The sequence below is a fragment of the Hemitrygon akajei genome, chromosome 13 (assembly GCF_048418815.1).
Source record: "Hemitrygon akajei chromosome 13, sHemAka1.3, whole genome shotgun sequence".
NCBI classification, from domain to species: Eukaryota; Metazoa; Chordata; class Chondrichthyes; order Myliobatiformes; family Dasyatidae; genus Hemitrygon; species Hemitrygon akajei.
In genome coordinates, this window is record NC_133136.1 from 108,405,293 (window position 1) to 108,417,520 (window position 12,228).

General features: G+C 44.9%; 1 protein-coding gene across 2 annotated transcripts in view; it reads left to right on the forward strand.

The window, feature by feature from the left end:
• arhgap24 (Rho GTPase activating protein 24) overlaps positions 1–12,228 on the forward strand; it is a 465,634-nt gene that overhangs the window by 40,287 nt on the left and 413,119 nt on the right. Inside the window, exon 1 of one of the 2 annotated variants that reach the window (XM_073065241.1) lies at positions 10,060–10,240. The exons of the other annotated variant lie outside the window; for it this stretch is intronic. Within the exon in view, the coding sequence (XP_072921342.1) occupies positions 10,204–10,240 (37 nt within the window). The 5' untranslated portion in view covers positions 10,060–10,203. Of the gene's footprint in view, positions 1–10,059; positions 10,241–12,228 lie in introns of those variants that run through there. 2 annotated transcript variants of the gene reach the window in all.

Consider the following 12,228-nt stretch of genomic DNA (forward strand, 5'->3'; position numbering starts at 1 on the left):
GGTTATTGAAGAGGTGGAGGGCATGGGATGTATCCTTGATGTAGGTGGGGAGGGACTGAACTATGGGTGACAAAATGGAGTCCAGGTAGGCAGATACAAGTTCACTGGGGCAGAAGCAGGCCAAAAGTATGGGCCTACCAGGACAGTCAAGCTTGTGGATCTTGGATCTTGACCACAGTAACTGCAGTGTAGGCTTTAGGCTCTGTGCTGAGTGAAGACCTGCATACCTTTACCTTCGACATGGCAGGAGAGCAAATGGGCTTCCTCAGGCAGCAGGTTTCCTGGACAGCAGCTGCATTTCCAAGTTTGCTCCCCAACACCAATGTGTGAAGGATTGCACTGCCCTAACAAGGTGCTAGATCAAATCCACAGGCCTCAGCATGAGGTCCGACCCCGTGCTCATCACAAGGTTTGCCTGATCCAACCACTCTCTGGGCTTCATAAACCAGATATTCCTCATCCTGATTTTCCCAATAAACACCAATTCTCTTGTTTGACGTTGCTTCCTATATTTAAAATTCACAAACTTAAGTTTAAATACTTAAAATGGATTTGCTTTACTTTATAAATTACACTCACTCTAAAACTTCTCCATAGTTGCTTCCTCCAATCTGTCACCAAACCTTTGCCAGTCATGCCTTGAGCCTTTTAGACTCCATACATTGAATTCCTTCCCAAACACCTCTTTCTGTTCCCGCCCTTCCATTCTCCTCATTGAGCACACTCAAAGAGCACTCTGCTCCCTGAATGGATGGAATTTTACCATGCACTGTTATGAGTGTGTCCAGATTTCTGCCGCTACATGTTTCATGTAGCCTGTCATCGTGAAGAACCAGCCCTTACTTCCGTTGCGAAAACTGGCCTTTCAACAAAGTTCTTACAACCCACCTTACTATTTCATACTTTGGCCAGAGTCTAGAAACTGAATCAGGTAGGAATTCTCAGTGGCAATTCAGAAATTTAAATTATTTCCAGCAAATCTTGCAGACACTATTTTTGCACTCTGCACTTGCCATGTGTTGATGGTGATGAAAGCCTTGTGGTGTTCAACGGCGTGAAGGCCTGCTATTGGCACCATTTGAAGACAGCAGGTAGCTCTTGGAGGACGGCTGTTGATTTAGTTATTTTAGCTGCTGTCTTTTCACTGGGATTGGTCTTCCATTACCATTATTTACTCTGCAAAGTTCAGGTTTGATTTTTCGGCATTATTGCCTCGGGAATATTTGCTGCAGTGTTGCCTTTAGGACTGGAGGAGGAGCAAGATCTGCAAGGGAGCCTGCAGGAAAGGGATGCCGAGGAGAAGGAGGGGAGCATTAAACAGGAAGCCATAGCTCAAAGAGTCTTTCACAAACCCTTCTAGCTCAGAAGTATTGAGGAATAGGCCTTTAGCTGCCTTCATTTTTCCAGTGAGGTTTCAATTGAATGATCTCCTGTATTTAAACCCAAAGCCAGCCTCAAACCCAAGGTTTGGACATCATGGACTATGGCCATCGAGCTCAATATCAGGGTGTTCTTTTAGGTTCAAACCAATGATGGTGGCAATAGTTTGAGATTGAAGGCCAATGTGCTGGAGGTCTCAGTCATTCTCTAAGTCCGTTTTCTCTAGCATAAGCCTTTTCTTCTCTGAGAATGACTGAGACCTTCCTCTCATTTTAGCAAGAATCGAGGAAGAAAAATAATCAGATTTATTATTATTGACTTGTATGATGTCAAATTTGTTTTATAACAGCAGTGTGATTACTACAAATTACATAAATTAATAAATAGTGCTTAAAAAGGAATTGCAAGGCAGTGTTAATGGATCCATGCACTATTCAGAAATCTGATGGTAGAGGGGAAGAAGCTGTTTCATCTTCAGGCTCCTGTATCTCCTTCCTGATTGTAATAATGAGAAAGGGGTATGTCCTGGATGGTGAAGGTCTTTAGTGATGGATATCACCTTCTTCAGAATCAGAAGCCATGGCTTACTGTAGAGGTCCATGCCAGGCTGAGAGATCGGGAAACTGCCCTTAGGTCAGGAGATGCGACAGTACTCAGGGAAGCAGGAGCATGGCGAAATGGGAGAATTCTCAGAGAATTTACAGTCACTTCTGCGATGCCAGAGACACGAGACACATGTGGTGGGGAATTCAGACGATTACAGACTGCAAGTCTACCCTGCGCGTCAGTGACCAGGATGCCTCATTGACTGAGAGGATGAATGGTTTCTATGCCCGGTATGATGAACAGAAGAAAGTGCTGGTGAGGAAGGCAGCCCTCCCTCCAGGGGAGCAGACACTCCATATGGCTGAAGCTGAGGTAAGGAAGACCCTGCCCAGAGTCAACCCACGCAATGCTGCGGGCCTGATAATATACCAGGTTGGGTTCTGAGACACTGTGTAGCCCAGCTGACAGAAGTGCTGACGGATAGAATCAACATCTCTCTGGAACAATGCATTGTCCCCTCAGTTTCCAAGGCAACAACCATCATTCCAGTGCCAAAGAAGGCGACAGTAACCTGCCTAAATGACTATCATCCAATGGCATTAAAATCAACCATTATGAAATGGTTTGAGCGACTGTTCATGGAACACATTAAAGCCTTTCTCCCAGCTGCACAGGACCCTTTCAAGTTCACTTATCACTTAAATTGATCCACTGATGAGGCAGTAGCCCCTGTCCTGTCTCAGCTGGAAAATGGAGTCTCATATGCCAGGCTGCTGTTTATGGACTTCAGTTTGGTGTTCCATTCCATCAGTCCCCAGAAACTGGTGGGGAAACTGTCCTCACTGGGTCTCAAAAACCTCTCTCTGCAATTGGATACTGAAAAGGCCACAGTCAGTTTGTGTGAGCAGCAATGTCTCTAGTCCCACTACACTGAGCACTGGCACTCGCCAGGGATGTGTGCTCAGCCTGCTGCTGTTCACACTGCTGACACATGACTGTGTCGCAGGATTCAGCTCAAACCCTGTTATCAAATTTGCGGATGACGTAACAGTGGTTGGCCTTATCAGGAACGATGACAGAGTGTAGAGAGGAAGTGGAGCAGCTGGTGGATTGGTGTGAGAAGAACAATATAAGCCTGAGAATGGAGAAACCACAGGAAATCATTGTGGACTTCAGGAAGGTGCAGTCAAACCATCTCTCTCTGCAAATACATTACTCCTCTGTAGTGAGAGTTAAGTGCACCAAGTTCCTGGGAGTTTTTCTCACAGATGACCTCACCTGGTCCCTTAATATCATCTCCCTGAACAAGAAGGCACAGCAGCACCTCCATTTCTTAAAAATGTTGAGACAAGCAAGGCTCCCCACCCCCCACCTCTTAACTATGTTTTCCAGGAGCACCTTTAAGAGCATCCTGACAAGTTGCATCTCCATCTGGTATGGGAGCAGCCGAGCATCGGACTGGAAGTCCCTACAAAAGACATTAAGAATGGCTGAGAGGATCATAGGGACCTCCCTACCATCCATCAGTGACATTTATCAGGAGTGCTGCGTACGCAGATTCTTAGTATTATTAAGGATCTCACCCATCCATCCAGCATCCTCTTTGACTTTCTACCAGCAGGCAGGAGACTGCGATGCATAAAAACAAGCACCTTTGCTCTATCTGCAACAAGCAGTAATTCCCGCTGGCCAACCATTTTAATTCCAATCCCTAATCCCATTCCGAGATCTCTGTCAATGGCTTTCTCTACTGCCACAGTAAGTCCACTCTCAGTTTGGAGGAGGAACACCTCGTATTTTGTCTGCAGAGCTGCCAACCTAATGGCATGAACAATGATTTCTCAAACTTCTGGTAATTTCTCCCCCTCCTCTCCCCTCTTCTTCCATTCCCCAATCTCTTCTCTTCACCTGCCTATCACTCCCCCCATGCTGCCCTCCTCCTCCTCCTCTTCACCTGCCTATCACTTCCCCCATGCTGCTCTCCTCCTCCTCTTCACCTGCCTATCACTCCCCCCATGCAGCTCCTCCTCCTCCTCTTCACCTGCCTATCACTCCCCCCATGCTGCTCTCCTCCTCCTCTTCACCTGCCTATCACTTCCCCCATGCTGCCCTCCTCCTCTTCACCTGCCTATCACTCCCCCCATGCTGCCCTCCTCCTCCTCTTCACCTGCCTATCACTCCCCCCATGCTGCCCTCCTCCTCCTCTTCACCTGCCTATCACTCCCCCCATGCTGCCCTCCTCCTCTTCACCTGCCTATCACTCCCCCATGCTGCCCTCCTCCTCCTCTTCACCTGCCTATCACTCCCCCCATGCTGCCCTCCTCCTCTTCACCTGCCTATCACTTCCCCCATGCTGCCCTCCTCCTCCTCTTCACCTGCCTATCACTCCCCCCATGCTGCCCTCCTCCTCCTCTTCACCTGCCTATCACTTCCCCCATGCTGCCCTCCTCCTCCTCTTCACCTGCCTATCACTCCCCCCATGCTGCCCTCCTCCTCCTCTTCACCTGCCTATCACTTCCCCATGCTGCCCTCCTCCTCCTCTTCACCTGCCTATCACTTCCCCCATGCTGCCCTCCTCCTCCTCTTCACCTGCCTATCACTTCCCCATGCTGCCCTCCTCCTCCTCTTCACCTGCCTATCACTTCCCCCATGCTGCCCTCCTCCTCCTCTTCACCTGCCTATCACTTCCCCATGCTGCCCTCCTCCTCCTCTTCACCTGCCTATCACTCCCCCCATGCTGCCCTCCTCCTCCTCTTCACCTGCCTATCACTTCCCCATGCTGCCCTCCTCCTCCTCTTCACCTGCCTATCACTTCCCCCATGCTGCCCTCCTCCTCCTCTTCACCTACCTATCTCTTCCCCCATGCTGCCCTCCTCCTCCTCTTCACCTGCCTATCACTCCCCCCATGCTGCCCTCCTCCTCCTCTTCACCTGCCTATCACTCCCCCCATGCTGCCCTCCTCCTCCTCTTCACCTGCCTATCACTCCCCCATGCTGCCCTCCTCCTCCTCTTCACCTGCCTATCACTTCCCCCATGCTGCCCTCCTCCTCCTCTTCACCTGCCTATCACTCCCCCATGCTACCCTCCTCCTCCTCTTCACCTGCCTATCACTCCCCCATGCTGCCCTCCTCCTCCTCTTCACCTGCCTATCACTTCCCCCATGCTGCCCTCCTCCTCCTCTTCACCTGCCTATCACTTCCCCCATGCTGCCCTCCTCCTCCTCTTCACCTGCCTATCACTCCCCCCATGCTGCCCTCCTCCTCCTCTTCACCTGCCTATCACTCCCCCCATGCTGCCCTCCTCCTCCTCTTCACCTGCCTATCACTCCCCCATGCTGCCCTCCTCCTCCTCTTCACCTGCCTATCACTTCCCCCATGCTGCCCTCCTCCTCCTCTTCACCTGCCTATCACTCCCCCATGCTGCCCTCCTCCTCCTCTTCACCTGCCTATCACTTCCCCCATGCTGCCCTCCTCCTCCTCTTTTTTTCTATGGTCTGCTCTCATCTCTTATCAGATTTCTTCTGCTTCTGGCCTTTACCTTTTCCACCTATCACGTCCCAGCTCTTCATTTCATCTCCCCTACATCATCCACCTGGCTTCACCTATCACCTTTTAGCTTGTGCCACTCCGCCTCCTTCTTCCCTCTTCCTTTCCAGTCCTGCTGAAGGGTCTTGGCCAGAAACGTTGACTGTTTATTCCTTTTTATCGATGCTGCCCAACCTGTTGCCTTCCTCCAGCATTTCGTACGTGTTACTCTGGGTTTCCAGCATCTGCAGAATTTCTAATGTTGATCCTAGTGATACACTGAAGGAATGAAATCACTTTTGCTTGTCAAAGCTGGTGAAAGTAAAATTGTCAATGGCGCTTTGTCCCGTGGGGAAAGCCCGACACATGGATAAAGCCTCAGTGCTGCCTTGTCTTCTGTTGACTCTGTCAGTATGCCTTGGAGGCTCCAATGAACAGCAAGAGACTGCTTAGGATTATTAACCGAGCCAGCTCCATCGGGGCACAACCATGCAAACCATCAATGATATCTTCAAGTGACTCAGTGGTCTCTGAGTTCTTCCACCATTTTGTGTGTTACTATGGTTAACACATCAGATAGCCTGGATAGTCACATCTCAGCACCATGACTCCTTGTGTTGACTTTAACCAAAACAGGCTTGATCTGATTTGGAACCTGGTGCTTGGGTGAAGAGAATAATCTGCACCTGGATCATAACTCCTGCCTGGAACCTCCTCCATGACTCCTCCTCCTACAGCTGCATCTCTGCAAAAACTAAGCACAAGCATGCTCAAGTTGCACCCTTCCACCGATCTGCTCGGGAGGAGGCTTATGGTGCATGCTTTTGATGGAATAGAGACTTGTTAATGCTAAGTGTTTCAATGTATGTTGTCACAAGGAACCAGTGCTCACCTCCAGCTAGAAACCAGTGGGGAAATAGGGCACCCCCCCCCCCCCCATTGATCTGAGGTAACTTTACCCATGGCCACTTTGATCAGTGGCAGTGCAACAAGCCAACAATCTTTGCCCATTCTCCTAATGATCAGCATCCATTCCTGGCCTTCAGTCCAGGTTCATTGATCTTGAGTTCATCCAAAGGCCAACAGGAAAAGCAAATCAAAAAGCAATTAAAAGCATTACCAAAGAACATGATTAATGTTACAGTTCACTGTTGCCTGACATGTGATTTGCTTTTCCAGTCTTGGCTATTTCTGCAGTGTCTAGAGTTTTGGAAGGGGGCTTTTCAAAAGTGTGAAGATCACACTTCAGGGGACTATGGAGACACATTCTCCAGACTGTGAAACAAGCACTAGAGTACAGCTCAGAAGGAACTGCAGGGCTAACTGAATAGCACTGGAATGGCAGAGACTGGAGATAGGGACAGTATTCTGAAAGGTCCTTCCAAAGACACATTGCTGGATTTCGGGAGTAGGAAACTTCATTGTTACCAGACTGTGGAGTGGTATGACAACCTGGATGCTTAACAAAGTGAGATGCCGTGATTGCAGGGATGTGTCAGTGCTCTCCCATTAATGAGCAATGAGGAAGTAGTTTAACAATTGCTTTATATTGTAGATCATTAGATTCCTTCTCATTCTGTAGCCTTTTACTTCTGAGGTTGTGTCCTCAGCTTTCACCCCTGACTAACTCAAAGGTCGTTGCCTGCTCTCCATTGTCTTCACCATGATGTCCACGCTAATCTCAGAGAATCTGAGTACCTGCTCCCTCTTTACTTTATTCATTCTCTACAGAGTTCGCAGAAAGACTCTGAAGCAAGAATAAACCTCTCCTTTGAGAGTTGGTGGCTGCAGCACATTCTCCTGATATCCCGATAGCATGCAGATAGTGAATAACCCACAGTGCTGTCTACGCACAAATATTATTATGATAGGCAGCCATCTTGGATCTATAAGAGCCTGCATTGATCCCAGGCCCTGCAGATGGAAGGATGTTTAGTGAAGCACAGACCTATGTGTGCTGAAGAATGTTGTGTTTGTATGGGATAATGTTGACAGTGTAGTGAGGGTAGGAGTCATGATGAGAAAGTAAATCAGAACAATTTCTGTGCATTCTTCACCTTCTAAAGGACAGCATTCCATTCCTAGTCTGAAGAGTCCAGTTTTGTCTGCTCACATCTCTATGGTGTGCTTGGGACATTTTCCCATGCCATATAAATGCACAATATTGTTGGTAGTTTTTTTATAACTGTCCCAGTTAGAGGAATGGATTGTTTTTCATTTTCAGCCCAAGGGAGAAATTGTACTTTATTACTGTGAGAATAGAAAGGACAATTTATTCAGTTGTTTCAAAGTCAATACTAAATAACGCTTAAAGGTTTCTTGGACAATTATATCTGTGTCGGTGTTATTTCATGAATGATATGTTCACATTGATTCAGTTAAAGGAGAATATCCAGCTCGGGGGATGTGGTAACCTGAGCAGATGAACATTTGGATTAAAATAGATTGAGAAAAGTTACATTATGGCATGAGATACTTTCCATTGTTGGAAAAACTACAAAATGGATTTTACTTTTAGTCTGTTTATGTGAAGTTTATTCACTAAAGGGTTCTTTTAAACATAGAACATAGAATAATACAGCACATTACAGGTCCTTCGGCCCACAATGTTGTGCCGACCCTCAAACCCTGCCTCCCATATAACCCCCCCACCTTAAATTCCTCCATATACCTGTCTAGTAGTCTCTTAAACTTCACTAGTGTATTTGCCTCCACCGCTGACTCAGGCAGTGCATTCCACGCACCAACCACTCTCTGAGTGAAAAACCTTCTTCTAATATCCCCCTTGAACTTCCCTCCCCTTACCTTAAAGCCATGTCCTCTTGTACTGAGCAGTGGTGCCCTGGGGAAGAGGCGCTGGCTGTCCACTCTGTCTATTCCTCTTAATATCCTGTACACCTCTATCATGTCTCCTCTCATCCGCCTTCTCTCCAAAGAGTAAAGCCCTAGCTCCCTTAATCTCTGATCATAATGCATACTCTCTAAACCAGGCAGCATCCTGGTAAATCTCCTCTGTACCCTTTCCAATGCTTCCACATCCTTCCTATAGTGAGGCGACCAGAACTGGACACAGTACTCCAAATGTGGCCGAACCAGAGTTTTATAGAGCTGTATCATTACATCGCGACTCTTAAACTCTATCCCTCGACTTATGAAAGCTAACACCCCATAAGCTTTCTTAACTACCCTATCTACCTGTGAGGCAACTTTCAGGTTTTAGAATCTTATCACAATTATTCGGAGTTTACCTATTATGTTCGAGGTGCCGATCTGTGCACTCACTGGGAAGATCAGTGGGAGGTGCTTATTGACAATACTTCAGATACTCAGACATCTGAGCATGCGGGATCAGTGCAAAGTGCTTCCTCAGTAACGGAGCTGAAGTAAACATGAAGACCCTGCCTGGGGGTGGTGCTCTTTGAAGAGGACATTTTAGTAATCAGTGCTTAACCCAATGACCTCTCCACACATCATCCAGGCAATCAGAGCACTGCAGGGAATTCTGGGCACTATATATATAATATTACTATTGTTGCTGGAGTTTGAAAGAAAGCTTTTGATAGGACTCCCTGTCAAGAATTCAATATAAAACTATTCTAGAAAATACCAATAATTTCTCTGAAAAAGAGCAGAATTCTACTGTATGAGACACCTCTCAGTAGTGACAGCAGAACGGATCGCTTGTTCAATGGCATCATGCAGGTAATACAGTTAAATCTGTGAGAGGATTGGGAAGAGGTGCACAGTTAGGTGGAGCAGCCGCAGAAGCTGCAAAGAGGGACAAGAACGTAGGGTGAAGTAGTCTCCTTCCTTCCCTCCTGTGGACAGTCATCCCATGGACCTCCTCTGGAAGAATCCAGAGCTTGGTTTTATGGAGGGGAAAAGCAAATTGCTTTGAAGTATAAAGCAGAAAAAGCATAAATGAAGAACAGAAGGTGAGTGGGGCAGTCATAGCTGTCAGACTCCCTGATATTTGTTATAAAGAGAGAAAGGTGCATGAAAAACAATCTGACATGGATGATTATTTTCAACAGGTTATGCTTCTTAATATCATTCATCATAATAAATAAGATTACAACATTTGCTGTATGTTTATAAGAATACAACAGAGGAATAAGAGAGCTGGGGTGGAATTTATATCATTAAGAAAGTATTCCCCAAAATGTAAACTGATTGAATCCAGTCCAAATAGACCAGTCTGCCAACAGGACCCTCCTTCATAAGAAAAAAACAGCAATCTACTGGTGCCTGACTACTGAATTGTAGGTAGTTCTTTTTATTTTTGCAGAGCTTTGAATTGTTTAAGTACATGTTTTCAAATTTCCTTCTTTATCATTATGGTTTTGTAGTCACTAAATACAGAGGCATTTTAATCCTTTGATTTAACTGAAGTGGTATTCAGATAAATGTGTTCTCAAGAATCCAGGCAGCAGACAGGAGAGTGTTAAAATCTCAACGAGGTTCAAATTGCACCTTCAATGTTCCACCTGCCTGTAGAATTCAATCAGAGACAGTGGAATCAAATTAAAACACTATGCTGAGCTGATGCTGTCTTCTTTTTACTCAATTTACCTTAAAGTTCTGCTGTGGACAAGTCCGAATATTATAAATAATACATGTAGTTTGTTCAGCAGAATGCCTGATATTTTATTCATCAGTCTAGCAGTAGAATAGGCTGACAGTACACCTTTATAATACTCCTTGCCTTTAACGTTAAGAACAAGCATTGAACCATAGGGTCTGAGAAACAAAGATGCTGCTAAGTCCACGGTTGAAAATCACCAGACAAGGTAAGGCGTGTGATGTGTCTGTGCAGCTGTTGCTTGCTTGTTAGGCAATATTTTATCAGATGAACTCCTCGTCTGCTGTGACAGATAAAAAGGAAGTTGTAGGTACTGTGCAGATTTTATGGTAGATTCTGCAGTATTATTGATTGCTTATTTGCTAATGCTGAACTTACCTTAAGAATGTTGTCCTGCACAGTTTAGAGATGGAATGTTTTGGAATTTCTTTTCTACTTTGCAGGTAATTATTACATGCAAGGTAATATTACTGGGTGTTTCCAGCTGCCGGCATGAAAAAGGTAGCGTAGTTCTACATATGGTAGGTGTACACTGCAGAGCACGCCAGTGCTCAACTTCATACGTTACTTTGCTGAGTATAAATTTCATATGACGCTTCAAACATAAATGGGATTTACACAAATGCTCCATATCACTGGTAGTCTAAATATATGCTGTTGAATTTTATCAGCATGCTTTAAAGCTGAAATTTAAATTAATCTTGGGATTTTGTTTTGACTAGCTTTGATTCTGAAAACTGGAATTCAAGTGCTAAGAGACCAGATTCTCCTGAATTAGATTTCAAACTGAAATAGTTTCCAGAGAATACATTGATTTTTTTCAATTAAAGCCTATTCCACCATTACCTAATAATAACTTCCATCAATCACTCAGCTGGAAATATTTCACTCCAGTCTAACTCTTAGTCTATGGATGTAGAAAGACTCAATGATTATTTTAAAAATGTAAATGATAAACTAAAGTTTTAGAAATACTGCTTTAATTTTAATTTTGTTTATATAGGAAATATATACCAGGACTTGAAATTTAAGAAACATTACTTTTTTGTAGAGGTTTGTAACAGAAATTTCTGGAATATTAAGTTTGTAGATACAAAGATAAGGGGGAGAGTATATTCTGCAATTTGTAAAAAGGCAACACTCAGAATATTAATAGTTTTACTGCAACGCTGCAATCAAATGGCTGAAGTATATCTAGTTTTCAGTTGAGAATTATTTGATTATGCATGCTATGTAGTTGCTGACTGAACGGTATGATGTCAGGCTAAATAAACAGTTCAGTAAGCTGTTCAGCTTGGTGTGACAGCCTGCTGGTTTCAAGTGTTTAACTCCTGCAAGGCCCATCCTGTTTAGCACATCATTGCCTGGAAATTAGACTAATTATTGCTGTGTTTTTCAGTATTATGTGATTAAAAATGAGCTAACTCAGAGTGAAATGTGGGCAACAAACATTTTTCTTTGTGTTGTTATCCTGAAGTTTGACAGGCGCTTTGGGTTGTGGTGTAACCTTATAAACATGACATCAGATGACCTTTCCCATTCCTTGTTCCTTTATGGACAATGCAGGAGCAATGGAAATGGCTGTTATTTGCTGCTCCTGGGATAATTTGCTAAACACCATATGAACTGGATTAGGACCCATTTGATCCTTTGGATGCATTCAAAGTAACACTACCTCTGTCTTACTACTGATTAACCCAGCCTTGATCCACTGGATCCTCAGTCCCAAATCCTGGCCCTCCATCCTTATTTCTGATCCTTTGTGGCTTCCATACTCCAGTCTCATTCCTGATATTCTCTTGTCAATCTCAACTCCAGCTCCTTTCTGGACATATTGCCGATTTCTGCTAACCCGTTTGTGCCCTGGAAGCAGTTTTACAAAGCCAACTCTATACTCTGTTCACTGCCTTCCTGCCCGAGTTTTCCTGTTCTTTTGTCTTCTCCTGGTTTTCCTTTTCAGTTAACAGACAAACCTAAACTGAATGAGATATAAATATAAAAATCTATGCACAAATTAGGACAATGTCCATGGTAAAGGTCAAATTTCGTTCAGGGATAATTTGCAAAGGATTAGATAATAGCTCAAAGCAGCAGTGTAGAAGTCTTTGATGTATGTTCTAATTAGTTATATGAGTGGTGACTAACGTATGTACTTATGCAGAGAAATTGGTTAATTGACTGATGTACTAAGTTAAT